General features: G+C 39.3%; 1 protein-coding gene across 3 annotated transcripts in view; it reads left to right on the forward strand.

Annotated features, from left to right (window-relative positions):
• TMEM50B (transmembrane protein 50B) overlaps positions 1-14921 on the forward strand; it is a 28705-nt gene extending 13784 nt beyond the window's left edge. For 2 of the 3 annotated variants that reach the window (XM_030578896.1, XM_030578905.1), the window contains exons 2-7: positions 3019-3185; positions 6832-6944; positions 7916-7983; positions 9336-9428; positions 10647-10704; positions 13255-14921. In XM_030578896.1, coding sequence (XP_030434756.1) covers positions 3087-3185; positions 6832-6944; positions 7916-7983; positions 9336-9428; positions 10647-10704; positions 13255-13300 — 477 coding nt within the window. In that variant the 5' untranslated portion in view covers positions 3019-3086 and the 3' untranslated portion in view covers positions 13301-14921. The remainder of the gene's footprint in view (positions 1-3018; positions 3186-6831; positions 6945-7915; positions 7984-9335; positions 9429-10646; positions 10705-13254) is intronic. The other variant, XM_030578913.1, reaches the window with a different exon arrangement.
• Positions 14922-15699: the final 778 nt, after the last annotated feature.

Genomic DNA, 15699 nt, shown 5'->3' on the forward strand with positions numbered 1-15699 from the left:
ATTCTAAAATTCTCTACAAGTCTACTAAGTGGGGTGGCATAGCGTTTTCTAATTCGGTTTATTATTATACATCACAATTAAAAGATGTGATGAGTTGGGTTAACAATAGACCATCCAAACACTGGATAAAATTCAATCAAGACTGGACCTCAGATATAGCTATTCACAGTAATTGTTGGGTTAAAAAGAAATTTAAGTCACCATAAATAAAATGTCACTCACTCATCCAGCCCACATTAACAGTTTTGGATAAATTTTCTAAATTCCTGTCACCAAGAGCCTCTCCCTTAGCTACTTTAATTAATTATTAGGAAATTATTCCTATATCAACATGACTATCTATTGTGGATAAGATCTGAGATTATTTAATTCAGACAGCTGTTTCTGGGTCGTGATTACATACCAAGGGGTATGTAATAATGTAAATAATATAAAGATCAGGTATTTACCAGTCATTTTTACTGTGAAATCTGGATATGAGGTGGCTCTATCTAGACCTTTATCCACATTTGTGGAGGTGACGTAAGAGAAAGGTGGAAAAGGTTTAAATATCCAAGATATATACAATTTTGATTTTAAAAAGATGTTAAGAAAACAACCCAAATGAAAAGATGGGAGAGGGATTAGTGCAAAGATCTCTATTTGGGAAAAGGGATATACCTCTTCAAATTGTATAGCTCATAATTTTTTTTTATAAATTACTATAAAGATGGCGTTTAGCTCCAGTGAAGATCCATCATATTTTTGCTATTAGAGTGGCACTCTGATGGAGTGATTATGGGGAAAGGATAACATACTTGCACATGCAGTTCTTGTCAGGGAATTAGATGGTTTGGGCAGGAAATTATTAGAGATTCATCTTATAACAAAATGCCAGTTTGTTAGAGATCTTTTTTGTTAGCAGCTAGACTCTGTATTGCACATTTTTGGAAATGTGACCCATTCTCTTGGGAACAGTAGTATGGAAAAATGTGGACAGTCCTTCTAATGAAAAAGCTTTCACACCAAGTATGTACACAAGAAAAGTGCCAAAAATGGGATAGTTGTCTAGAAATTTGCTCACCCTTTCTAGTGTACTCCAGAGGGAGGCTTCCCGTTGGCAGGCAAGAATCTTTAACCAGGATCTTTGCATATTAACTGGAGCCTGAATAAGTAACGTATGGTGTAGTATGTTAACGTTTTATTGTAACTTTGTTGTAATAAATTTTTTTTAAAATGTTGCATGTTTCTGCATGTGCCATTCGTTGTAGTTAATGGCTGCAATACCATACACAAAGGAACTTGTAGTTCATGGAGAAAGTGGTAATGAGATGATCAGAGATGGACCAGACCTTCTGATAGGAAGGTCATTGAAGGAGAGGGAAGGAAACAGGAGCCACAGGGAGTTGAAAGGAAATGAAGAAATTACAGGAGGAACAAACCGCAACTTAAAGGTGGGGTGGAAAAGGAAGCACAGTAGGAGCCAGTAGAGTTGTGATACAGGGAGGGAAGCACAGAGGGAACTAGTGGAAGAGCTGGAAAGAATGTGAATCTTTTGCATCCTCTAGCTAAGAGCTGGATCTTGGACTAGTATCCATTACTGCTGTTTAATTCTTTTTTTTTTTTCTTTCGAATTGTGCAATACATTCATTTGGAAGTTATTGTTGACTACCCAATTGTTCAAGGGTTGCTTTAGTGGTTTAAGATGTCACCATAACCATTGATGAAATCATAGTGCTAGATTCAGAATTGCTTGTTTCTTCTATAAAAATCTAAACTACAAGAAGTGCCCTTTATTCATGTGTAGGCTGATACTGAGTATTGGATTTCATTTTCCTTTGACCTTCAATGAGGGATTTTTCTTGATAACAATGAAATTTAAAAACCTCTCCAGCAATCTTTCCTGTACTTTGATTAAGATAGTTAATTGTTAATCATAATGTACAGTTAAACAGTATTTGTAGATTATTGTGTATAGATTAGGGAAATGATTAACTACAAGATTAAAACAATTAGATATCAGGCATGCTTGCTGTGAATTTTTAATATGCTGTGTAAATCTTGTAAATATTTGAACTCTTAACACCACAAACAAACAAATAAATAAATAAAGCTAAAACCAGGTATACAAGCCTGTACCATATCAAATGTAAGGAATGTGCAAATGGAGGATATGTTATAAAGATTAATATGTAATAGACTATGAACAATAACATCATAGTTAAGAAACTTTTATAGTTAGTGATCAGCCAATAAAACGTTTGAGGCCCAATTATTTCACTTCTATTTATAGTTATTTATAGCTTTCTATTTAATTACCCCTGCTTTAGCCTTCTGACTTTTAAGATTCTGCAGTGATGCACCTACCTCCTTGGTCTAGAAGGACTAAATAAGACACCTTTCAAATTTTATTAACACTATTCCTTAGCTGAATCAACAAGTTTATTATCTTCTCTCCGTGGTGCGAGTGCGGTACTCCCCAAGCATCTTTAGTCACTGAATACAACTGGTATCAGGAATCTAACTTAATAGATGCTGTGATGTAAAGGCCAATTATGCATTTACCAGAACTTCTTAAATCCCCTTGCATCTGTGATATTTCTCTTTTTGTCTACAAGAGTATTTGTAGTGGCTGAAAGATGGTTGTGCCTCTGAACTAACACTCTCAGGTTAAAAGGCATATTTAGTTTTTACCACTTACGTTGTTTTGCTTGCTTTTTTATTTTTGCATTTCTGTCAGCTTAGATGATGAAAATAGAGAATTCAATTTCTAATAATTTTTAACTTCTTGAGCTAGCATAACCCTTCATTGTTTGGGTTGTAGGTTTTAGATTATTTTTTAATTCTGGCTATATTGCTGTTAGACTTAGTTTGTAAACGCTTGTTCTTACAAAACCAAAATGTTAGCCCAAATTTGATTTGAGAAAAAATGCTTTTTTTAAATGGATGCTGTCTTTAACAAACTTGTCAAATATATATTTTTAAGGAAAAAAATCATGAAGTTTCTAAATTGTCTGGCTGTTCTGTTAAATTATTTAGGATTCAACAGTTAATGAAAAATTCATGCAAGAGTACAGATAAAGAAGAAAAATCTAACCATTAGAGAAATGGCAGGATTCCTAGACAACTTCCGATGGCCAGAGTGTGAGTGTATTGACTGGAGTGAAAGAAGAAATGCAGTTGCTTCAGTGGTTGCAGGTGTACTGGTAAGTATTCAGACTGTACAAATGAATCCAGAGTTGTCATCTTATTTAATGTGGCGTTAATACTTCATTAATCTTTGAAAATAAAATGTTCCTAAATCAGATTTTGTTAAATTGCAGTGCTAACTGCATTCTTAAACCAATATATTTCTTCATAATTTTCAAGTATGTTTAGGAAAACCTTTGCAGTTCACCTGGATGTGTACACTCTGTTTGAATTTGATGTTCCGATACTACTTTTTCTTTTTCCTGTATTGATTTTCTTTTAAAAAGTGTTAAATTGTTGGAAGGTATGTATTCACTTTCAGAGACCTTCATGGCCCTATCCCCGTCCTACCTATCAAATCTAATGTAGTATTGAAAGGTAGACCCCTGCCTCTGATCTGCCTATGATGCCAGCTGCCATCGCCTACTTGTTGACTTCTCAAACAAGCGCCTTCATGCTTTCTCCCATGTTGCCCCTTAAACTTGGGAGAAGCTCCGTATAAACATCTGCAAAACTAACTCATTATCCTCCTCCAAATCTGTCCATAAAACTCTCCTTTGCTGTGAGGCCTACAAAATACTTGACAACGGCTAGACCGTTTGTGTGCTGAGACCACAGCGCATCATACTGACCAGTACTGTTTCCTTGTATTCCCCCTTTGATCAGTCGATCTGTCTCCATCTGTCGTCTCTTGTCTTATACTTAGCATCATAAGCTTGTTGGGGCAAGGCCTGGTTTTTTTGTTCTGTGTTAGTACATAATCTAGTACAGGGGTAGGCAACCTATGGCACGTGTGCCGCCTTCGGCACATGAGCTGATTTTCAGTGGCACTCACGCTGCTCGGATCCTTGCCACTGATCCAGGGAGCTCTGCATTTTAATTTAATTGAAGCTTCTTAAACATTTTAAAAATGTTATTTTCTTTACATACAAAATAGTTTAGTTATATATTATAGACTTATAGAAAGAGACCTTCTAAAAATATTAAAATATATTACTGGCATGCGAAACCTTAAATTAGAGTGAATAAATGAAGAGTCGGCACACTGCTGCTGAAAGGTTGCTGACCCCTGATCTAGTATAATTCCTTGACTAGGACTCCTATGTGATATGTGTGTGTGTCTGGCATAACAAAGTATGTTAACAGTACCTACATTTTACCTGGCTAAATCATGCATATATTGGGAACATATGTTCAAGTTTTTAAGGCAATGAAGGTAATCTAGCCATACCCTTTTCTTTAATTTTAATAGAAGATTTATGGCTAAATCCCAAACACTGCTTTGAAAATGTCAGCAGTAAGTTTTTTTTCAGCTTCACTGGATTACAGAATATACATGTCAGCAAACTTTTTTAAGAGCGTATTTGTGAAAAGAAGAAATAAAATTAGCAATATGCATGAAATGTTAGGGTACGTCTACAATACGGGATTATTCCGATTTTACATAAACCGGTATTATAAAACAGATTGTATAAAGTCGAGTGCACGCGGCCACACTAAGCACATTAATTCGGCGGTGTGCGTCCATGGTCCGAGGCTAGCGTCGATTTCTGGAGTGTTGCACTGTGGGTAGCTATTCTGTAGCTATCCCATAGTTCCCGCAGTCTCCCCCGCCCCTTGGAATTCTGGGTTGAGATCCCAGTGCCTGATGGGGCAAAAATCATTGTTGCGGGTGGTTCTGGGTAAATGTTGTCATTCCTTCCTTCCCCCAGGAAAACAACGGCAGACAATCATTTCGCACCCTTTTATGGATTGCCCTGGCAGACGCCATAGCACGGCAACCATGGAACCCGGTCAGCTTTTTTTTTACTGTCACCCTATGTGTACTGGATGCCGCTAACAGAGGCGTTAACTGCAGCGCTACACAGCAGCATTCGTTTGCTTTTGCATGATAGCAGAGACGGTTATCAGTCTTTCTATACCGTCTGCTGCCATTGTAAATTGGCAGTAAGATGACGGTTATCTGTCGTTCTGTACTGTCTGCTGCTATCATGGGTGCCCCTGGCTGAGGTCGGCCGGGGGCGCAAAGGCAAAACTGGGAATGACTCCCCGAGTCAATCGCTCCTTTATGGTTTCTAAAAATAGAGTCAGTCCTGCCTAGAATATGGGGCAAGTGTACTAGAGAACCAGTGTACCAGAGAGCACAGCTGCTCCGTGTCAGATCCCGCAGAAATGATGAGCTGCATGCCATTCACGGGGGGTGCCCCTGCAACAACCCCACCTTTTGCTTCCCTCCTCCCCCAACCTTCCTGGGCTACCGTGGCAGTGTCCCACCCAAGTTATAAAGAATGCAGGAATAAGAAACAGTGACTTGTTAGTGAGATAAAATGAGGAGGAGGCAGCCTCCCGGTGCTATGACAGTCCAGGCAGGACATTAAGCAGTGTTGGGGAGAGGAGCCCAGCATCCCACTGCTGTGACAGTCCAGGCAGGACATTAAGTGGTGCGGGGGAGAGAAGCCTAGCATCCCTCTGCCATGACAGTCCAGGCAGTACAGAATCTTTTCTTTACACAGGAAAGGGAGGGGGATGATGGAGCTCAGCCCCCAGTTGCTATGATGAAGACGGTTACCAGCCATTCTGTACCATCTACTGGGAATGACTGGGAATCATTCCTATTTTTATCCAGGCGCTCCCGGCCAGCCTCACCTGAAGCCAGCCAGGAGCACTCACGGGCTGATTACAAGGACGGCTAGCAGTCCTACTGCACCATCTGCCACCGGGGAGGGGAGGGGAGCGGAGCGGAGCGGATACTGCTCTTCACTGCCGCAGCATCGCGTCTACCAGCAGCATTCAGTAGACATAGGGTGACATTGAAAGAAGTCAAGACACGATTTCTTTCCCTTTTCTTTCACGTGGTGGGGGAGAAAGTAAATTGTCGAGCTATACCCTGAACCACGCCGGACAATGTGTTTGAACCTACAGGCATTGGGAGCTCAGCCAAGAATGTAAATATTTTTCGGAGATTGCTGTGGACTATGGGATAGCTGGAGTCCTCAGTACCCCCTCCCTCCCTCCATGAACGTCCATTTGATTCTTTGGCTTTCCATTAAGCTTGTCACGCAGCACTGTGTAGCCTGGAGATTTTTTTCAAATGCTTTGGCATTTTGTCTTCTGTAACGGAACTCTGATAGAACAGATTTGTCTCCCCATACAGCGATCAGATCCAGTATCTCCCGTATGGTCCATGCTGGAGCTCTTTTTGGATTTGAGACTGCATCGCCATCCGTGCTGATCAGAGCTCCACGCTGGGCAAACTGGAAATGAAATTCAAAAGTTCGCGGTGCTTTTCCTGTTTCCCTTGCCACTGCATCCGAGTTCAGATTGCTGTCCAGAGCGGTCACAGTAATGCATTGTGGGATACCGCCCGGAGGCCAATATCGTCGATTTGCGGCCACACTAACCCTAATCCAATATGGTAATACCGATTTTAGCGCTACTCCTCTCGTTGGGGAGGAGTACAGAAACCGATTTAAAGAGCCCTTTATATCGATATAAAGGGCCTCATAGTGTGGACAGGTACAGCGTTAAATCGGTTTAATGCTGCTAAAATCGGTTTAAAGGCGTAGTGTAGACCAGGCCCCAGACAAAGAATACATGCTGAAAGTTTATCTTCACACCCATCCAGCTTCATAATACTGTGTGATGGTGTCATTGTTTCTCTAGTTTTTCACAGGCTGGTGGATAATGATAGATGCTGCAGTAGTTTATCCTAAACCAGAACAAATGAACCATGCATTCCACACCTGTGGAGTGTTTTCCACATTAGCTTTTTTCATGTAAGTATGCTAATGATAATTCTATATTTAAAAGGGTACTTCCTTCCTGTAAATGCATAGATGCATAATTTTACAGAGTGGAAAATTTAACCAGCATTCTGTATAGTCTAAATTTGAACCATCAGCATCATTACTTTTCGCTAATCCACCAGTACCTCCTTCACGAAATACACAAAAGAAGGCGAAGCTCTTGGTCTCTGCTTCCTTTTCTATTGGGTAGTTACATGGTTATTTGTTTCTTCTCTCTGCTGCCTTTAAGTTTTATCTTTAAAAATTATATATATCTTGGCTTAATATAAGGCATCATCTTTTCCTTTTATAACAAGTGCTCATATTCCTGGAGAAAAACTCTGATATATTATGCAATAATGCTAACAGGAAGCATATTAGGCCAGATTGGTCCATGGTGTAGCTAACTACTCCTACAGCTCTTTCTTTGGGTGTGAAACTCATTTTGATGACCTTTTTTTTTTTTTCAGAGTTGCATCAGAGGTGAATTTAGATCATTAGTAGTAGTGGGTAGTTGAGTGATTCATGCTACTGTCTTCATCACAATCATCCCCCAAATCTATTTGGAGTGTCTTTAACTTTAAAAAAATGCATTTAACTTAAGCCAAGAATATATTACAGATATTTTAATTAGTTTTAAAAAAGGCCACTTAAACAAGGCTCAGATGCTTGTTGCCTTGGAGCAGACCTTGCACCTGAGAGGATACCATGGACTTCACTGAAGCTCTGTGTGGGTGTAGAAATCTGCCCTTCTGGATCCAGTTGTAAGATCTGGTCTAAACAAAGAGTTTACAAACTGTGTGACTGGAAGGGAACAACCAGCCTAGTAACTTTTGCTGAATATTTTTCAGATCTCTTAAAAACTTTAATTTTGTTTTTAACCATCTTAATTTTCAAATATCTTTTCTTAGTAAAGCTTTAGACTTATAAACTTATATATTTGAGTTTGTTTTTTGTCCTAGGATAAATGCTGTATCAAATGCACAGGTGAGAGGAGATAGCTACAGTGATGGATGTCTAGGAAGAACAGGTAAATGGTTTATTTAATCAGCATTAAAAGAGCTACGTGAAAACAACTACAGTTTGTAATGAATTTCATAACCTCACAGAATTTACAAAAAATGTTCTTTGCTCATTAACCTCTGAAAATATATATATATATTTTTACCATTTTTGAGCCTTAGAACATGATTTCTGGATTTCCTACTAAAGATGAAATTCAGGAAGTACATATAACTAGCTTGAGTAACTAGCATTTATCTGTGCATCCTGCATGAGCACTGAGGGAATGAAATCCCAATCCACAACCTGAGATGGGTTGATGAGGCTGCAGTACAGTCACTCTGAATCTTACACCAGTCTGTGGGTTGGAAAAGGGGCTGCTGCCCCTCCATGCTGTCTGTGTGCGGAGTTTCTGTGGATCCAATGGCCCTCTCTCCAGTTCCACCCCAAACACTTCCATTAGTGCTAGGCTACCTCAAGCTAGCATAAAGCCCATCTAATTGGCCTTGGAGAGTGTAGAAACTCCCTGGCATGGTCATTGTGTATCATCTGTTTGCTCAGAGCTACATGGAGGTAGGGCTGCTGTGGGACTCCTGTGTACAGGTTTTAATTTCACTTTGTACACATCTATGCATTTTTTTTTTAACACAGGGCATGATTTTTTAAAACCAATCCAGACCCCCCAAACCTCTATCACCTGTCCCACGTACCCACTGACTATTAATATTGGCCTGGAGTGACCCATATATCTGTGCATGGAGGAGATCCTTTGCATATAGCTATTCCTTTTCCCACTTCCACAAGGTACTGTTCTCCCTCCTTCAGAACTTCCAGAGGCTGTTTTGTGTCTGGAGTTCTCATGGGGTGGAGACTGAGTGGGCATGGGACTGTGGCCAAAGGGCGTCACATGAGCCCCCTGGAAAAGATAGCACAGCTTAGGGGTCCTGCTATCTTTTCTGTTGGGATTCCTCTCCCACCCCAGGAGTTCCATGGGCTGCAGTGGCTGAGTGGAGTCTCTGGCAACATAGCTCCACTTGGAGATGCACTGCTAGGAGATGAGGAACGCTGTTGGGGGCAGAGCCATTGTAGAGACACGAGGCCTGTCCACAGATGGCCCTGGACTTCTGTGAATACCTGAGGGATCCCCAGATTGGTGGCAGACCCTATGACTTATTACATCAGGAGAAGCAAATCCTGCCTTACTTCTCTCTGGTGGGATGCTGTGGTAGAAATTCTGCAAGAGTATCCTGGTGGAGATTTTTCCCTCCAGAGCCTCCTCTCACGGTTAGGATGGGATGATGTGGACCACTCTGTTTTATGATACATTATCTCCTACTGATCAGAAGATTATTTTTAATGCTTTTAATATATTTCTTACAGGTGCTCGCATCTGGCTCTTTATTGGTTTCATGTTGATGTTCGGTTCACTTATTGCTTCAATGTGGATCCTTTTTGGAGCATATGTTACACAAAGTAAGGCTCCTTCCTTATTACATTTTAACGGAGGGGAGGGGACATTTCCAAAGTGGCAGCAAAAAAAAAGTCTACACATACAGTGCAAAGTGACCTGCTCCAGTTTGTACTGTTGACCTCAGTGGCAAATTCTACCTCCATTACACATGTACCTCTTGTGTTGATGTTGTTGTTGAGAGTTTTGCAAGTTCAGAGAATAGAGAACTGGTGAGTAAAGTAAGGAGCCATAGTGCTGCTCAGATTAAGAGAAACTGTAAATGAAATTCTCAACTCTTTACTGTACTGATTTTAGTGACTTATTTTGAAGAAGAAACTATATATATACATGTGCTGCTATGTAGTCTATAGTCTTGATACTTGAACTTTAGTCTGTCTACTAACATAAAACTCTCTATCCCCATGGAACTTCAGATGTCTTTTAAGCATACAAAACCAGTATTTACTTTTCAAGTACACCTCTACCCCGATATAATGCGACCCGATATAACATGAATTTGGATATAATGCGGTAAAGCAGCGCTCCGGGGGGAGGGAGGGGGGCAGGGCCGCGCACTCTGGCGGATCAAAGCAAGTTCGATATAATGTGGTTTCACCTATAACACAGTAAGATTTTTTGGCTCCCAAGGACAGCGTTATATTAGGGAGAGGTATTCTAGTGAAGCCTCCATTTCTAAGGGTTTTGTGAAACTCTATTAACCAATTCCTTTTTTAACTAATACACTTATGGTCATTATTCAAGTTCACTAACTCTTATGTTTTGCATATGAATAAAACTTTCTCTGTCCGATTGGGGGGAAACCCAGAACAGAACAAGTCATGGAATCATGGAGACTTTTATAAGAATTTGAACATTTCCATTTATTTGTTGTGAGCTTGTTTTGTTCTCTTCTTACATGGTCATCCATGTAACATATTGAATTGCAGCAGCTATGTTCTAATATACAATCACTTGAGTAAGTACTGGAAGTGACAGTGGCTCTCTACCTTTGGCACTTATGTGGTTTCATTACCATAGCCTCTGAGTGCTTCACTGTCTTTAATGTTTTATCCTCACAACAGCCCTGTGAGATAGGGCAGTGCTGTCTTTCACTGTCCATTCCTCTTCAAAGCAATGTATGCTTGGTTTGTGTCAAGATGGTGACTCCATGAATAGTCTCAAATACACTTTTCCAATATGAAGCTACTAAACTTAATATATCTTGCACTTTTATTTTGTAGACACGAATGTGTACCCAGGATTAGCTGTGTTTTTTCAAAATGCATTGATATTTTTTAGGTAAGTTGTTTTTCTCTTGTGCCCAAGAATTTCAAACCATTGCTGGCATTTATCTTATTCTACCCACAGTCATGTTATGAAGCAGGTAACCTACTTGTTTTCATGCCAAACTGAAGTCCATTTCTGTTTTACTCATTAAGTATGTTTCTCTCTGCTCACAGGAATACAGAGCGTGTTTGTTTTCATACAATTAAATGCTGTTAGTAAACAAATGTTAAAGGCAGAAGCTAAAGTTTTTTTAAGAAGCCTAAAGTTGGGCTCCCACATCCATATTTAAGCACTACAGTAAGTGGCCTGATTTTTAAGAAGGTTGAGCCACTCCTGTTGACCTTAGTGTAGGCTACCAGTCTGTCAGCATCCACAACCAATGTTCATCCTGGTCCATCCTTCACCCTATGGCCCATCCTTGCCTCTACTGTACTTGAAAAATGAAATGTGGAGGTCTTTCCTAGTTCTTTTTTAAACCTGGTCTCTTCACATTCTAGCTGGTGAAATCCTTCTGACACCTTTGTTAATGAAAACATCTCTAAAATGGGATTTATGGGCCAAATCCTCCTATTCTCAAACATGCAGATTATGAAATGCAGTGTAAGGGCTCATCTCTCTCTTCTTCAACAGAGTCTTGCAAACCTAGAGCTGGCCCAGCTGTAGCTGATTACTGAATCTGGGCCATTCGAGTCCTGAATCCTCTTTCCAACCATGGTCAGTGCCAAAAGCTTCAGATGAAGGTGTGAGAACCCCATAATAGGCAGATGTGGGGGTAATCTGCCCCCCCTCATTAGATCTCATCGTGATCTTGAATAGATAATTAGGCTTAAGCCCTGAAGCATGGAGTTTAATACCTCTTCCAAAAGTGCATCATTAATTATGATAACTCTGGATATTCTTGTGTCTGACGAAGTGGGTATTCACCCACGAAAGCTCATGCTCCAATACGTCTGTTAGTCTATAAGGTGCCACAGGACTCTTTGCTGCTGGATATTCTTGTTATCGATATGTCCTAGTTCCTTTTTGAATCTTCCTAATTTCCTGGCCTCAATGACTGCCTGTGGCAATGAATTCCAAAGTCTAATTATATACTGTGTGAAAAAGTATTTGATCAGTTTTGAATTTCTCACCTTTTTAATTGCAGTAAAAGCCCCCTTGTACTTGTGTTATGAGACATTGAAAACAGATGTTCCTGATTTATCCTCTCTAGACCATAGTAATCTTTTCTCTAAGGTCAACAGTCCTGGTCTTTTCATTCTCTCATCATAGGAGGCTTTTCCCCAGGTCCTTGATCATTTTCATTGCCTCTTTCTGAACCTCTCTAATTCTGCAGTAACCTTTTTGATCTAGGATGACCAGTACCGCACCATTGATATTATGAAAATATATAATAGTGATTGCTGTATTATTCTCCATCCCATTACTTATACAGCCAGCCTAACATCGTGTTTGCTTTTTGGACTGCAGCTGCTCATTGAGCTGTCTACAGTGACACTCAGGTCCCTTTCCTGAGTTACTAGTTAATTTAGAGCCCTATCATAAGTATGAGTAGTTTAATTTTTTCCATTCAGTGTGCATTACTTTGCATTTGTCAACACTGAATTTCATTTGCATCATATTGCCCATTCATCTGGCTTCTTTTGGTCTTTCTGAAGTTCCTCTAAGTCTTCTCTGGTCCTGTCTAACCTAAATAACTTTGTGTCATCTTCCTCATTGCTCTCCCCTTTCCAGGTCATTGTTAAATGTTGAACAACATGGGACCTAGTACAGAACCTTCAGGCATCTGCTAGCGACTTTTTGTCATGTGGGAAACTCACCATTTATTCCTATTCTGTTTTCTCTGCCCTAGCCAGATTTGAGCCATGACAATGCTTGTCGTTCTCTTGCTCCAGGAATGTTTAGCTTTTTTTAGTAGCCTCTTGTGCAGGGACCTTGTAAAAGCGTATTTAGACACCTAAATAAATGGTCAGCCAGTTCTTCTTTATGGCTTGTCTACTGATGTGTTTCAGAGAATGCTAAGAGATTGGAGAGGCACTATTTTCCTTTGCAGAAACTGCTGGTTATCCCCTGTCATATCATGATCTTTCACATATTTTGTTCTATTTTTAATTTTCAAGCAGTTTGCCACTTACACCTGTGAGGTCTACTGCTGTAGAGTTCTGTGGATCACACCTAGAACTTTTTTTAAAAATTGGTACAACATTTACTACCCTCCAATCCTCAGAACTGTGGTTGTTAAAAGAGATTGCATAGTGTTGTTAGCTCGGCCACTTCATAGTTAAACTCCACCAGAACTCTTGGATATATAGCCTCTGAGCCTGGTGAGTTATTGCTTCAGGGGATTAAATATATGTAAAAGTAGATTTTCAAATTAAAGAGGTTAAAGTAGACTGAACTAAGATTAGCAAAGGGAGTCTAAATGTACTGTAGCTAAAGAATAAATATTTTACACTTTTTCTTTCACCCCAAATTATAAGTGCAAAACTTGATTTTAAAGTATCCTCTGTTCCTATGTCCAGTGATCTTTTTCCACATTACATGTAAACTTCTGTTTTTTTACAGTACTCTGATCTACAAATTTGGAAGAACAGAAGAGTTATGGGGATAATATAATTAAAGTTAGCATTAATTCCATGCCCTTTATAGTGTATCCAGTATCTAGACATCTTTGTTTTGTTTGTTTTTACATTTTGCCAAATATTCAGATGTTGCATTAAATCTTTGTTCATGTTCCTTTGCTTTCTCTAAATTGAATGAACTATGAGATTTTCAAAAATGGTTTGACAGTTTTCTGTGATTAGTTCCCTTTTTTCGTAGGACAGATTTGTGAATATGTACATTATATGGCTGTGTATGTATATATCTTAAAGCAAATGTTAAATGTTTTTATTTCTGAAGTCTTTATTTCTGCTCTCATACATGAACTTCCAACACCATGTAGGGTCTGATCCTGCAAACCCTCACGCATGGGAGACAAACTTCAGTTGAACTACTCAAGCAAGTAAGAGTTTGCAGGATCAAGGCCACACTGTATCAAATCAACTATTACTTTTGTGCACTGGTGAGCTGTAGCTGATTTTACAAGCTATGCAGCAATGCCTGGTTAGATACCTCAAAGCAGAAGTGAGTCCTTCAGAGTGTCTCAGCGAAACTTCTGGATAGCTAAGAGGAAAAAATCTTGATTAGAGCTTGGGCTAAGAGTGAGATTTTAAGAAGAATTTTATATAAGGGTTTGAAAAAGTCAAATACAGAATAGCTTTTGAACTATTTTTAAAAGGTGAAGACTTTTTAACAAGGTCCCAAAATAAAGGGACAATGTGAGTGACCAGTTTTATTTTCAATCCTGTCATTATTATAGCACAAACACAATTTAATGACATGATACTTGTAAAATTAAACACTCATGTCTAGTGTTCAGTAGCTTACTACCATTAGCTATATTTACCATTACATTCAAGAAAAACCTAAATTCATCTGAAACTGATATATTTGAGTATGACGAATATATGAAAGACATTAGCTTTTTAAAGTTATATTAATGCAGCTTTTCTTCAGGGATCATTTTGCTGATGAAATATATGTGGCAGGATGACTTTTCCTCATTTTTATGAATTTTTCTCATGCATATTTCTTAGATCTAATGAGTACACACTTAGGAAAGAATTGAGTTGAAATGGTACCATTATTATTGGAGTCTAGTGTGTTCTAACTGGAGAAGACAAAAAGGGAGTATTTGATGGTTTTATATCTATATTGGATGACCTTGTACATGTTCTACAGTTTTGGTTACATGTTTGACATCCTTCTCTTATCAGTTCTACCTACAGCTAAAGCATTTAGCATAAAGTGAAGTGAGATTACTTTGTCTCACTCCCAACTTTTATCATTTTTTTCATATACCATAAGCTTGCTCCACAAATAGTATTAATATAACTTTGACAGCGTGAAAAATATTCCCCACGTATGGCAACTAATTTTCCTGTTAATTTGATTTCTTCCCATCCCACTCCTTTCTGAGGCTCTTTCTAGTGAGCATAATATGAAGCAAATGCCATAGCTGAGTTGTGCCATTGCCTCGACTGTTACTTTCAATCTGATTTGTCCACCAAACTGTGCAAGTTCATTCTGAATCAGTTACATTTGATGATGTTAAACTGTGTGAATTGTACATAGCTTATATTTGCTCAATTATAACGTCACTGAAATACAATAAAGGCTTCTGAGACTAATCTCTTGTTTGTACAGATCTTACATAAAAATTGCCAAACACCACTATACATTATTTAAAAAATTTAGTATCCTGATTCATGACTGAAAAGTAAGTATGGCAGGGTGACTTTGCATAAGTCAGCCAATATTAAAACAAGTTATTTTCCAGACCTCTTGGCTTCAAGCTTATCAGACCAAGTGATGGCAGCATGTCAGAACTGAAGCTTTCCATGAGCCTGTGGCTACAGCTGGTGATTTTCTTGCAAAGTGAAAACATCTAGCCTATTAATGCTTTTGTATGGTCTCCTTTTAAATTCTCTATTATATTTTATCTGCAAGACAGTGTAGTTAGCTCCACTTGTGTGTTTGAAGTGGCATTCTATGTGCATCCTAGCTTGGGGGGCACAGAAGGGAATGTTGCCCTGATCCTGCTGAAGCTCAGGTTCCCACCTGGTACAGTGCTGTCTTGAATACAGCTGTGGCTGCTGCTACCTCAAGGCAGCAACTGGAGCTTAGGAAGGAGGAGCACCAGCAATGGAGGGGCCTAAATAGAATCCAGCTATCTTATGTAGCTGTTTCTAACTCCAATAATGTTCTCTTGCTGTTGAGTTTAGCCCTCTCCCACCAGTGGGTGATCTCCTTTACTTCCTTCCACACTGCCATATCACAGGAGCAGCCCTGCAGTGAGAGTATCAAGATGAATGCATCCCTCCTTTTCAGATCATCCTCACTAGGACTTTTAGCCTCATAATTCTAAGCATTATAAAACTGGTTTAAAATTTCACTGGATCAGCTGCT

This window comes from Gopherus evgoodei, chromosome 1 (assembly GCF_007399415.2).
Source record: "Gopherus evgoodei ecotype Sinaloan lineage chromosome 1, rGopEvg1_v1.p, whole genome shotgun sequence".
NCBI lineage: Eukaryota > Metazoa > Chordata > Testudines > Testudinidae > Gopherus > Gopherus evgoodei.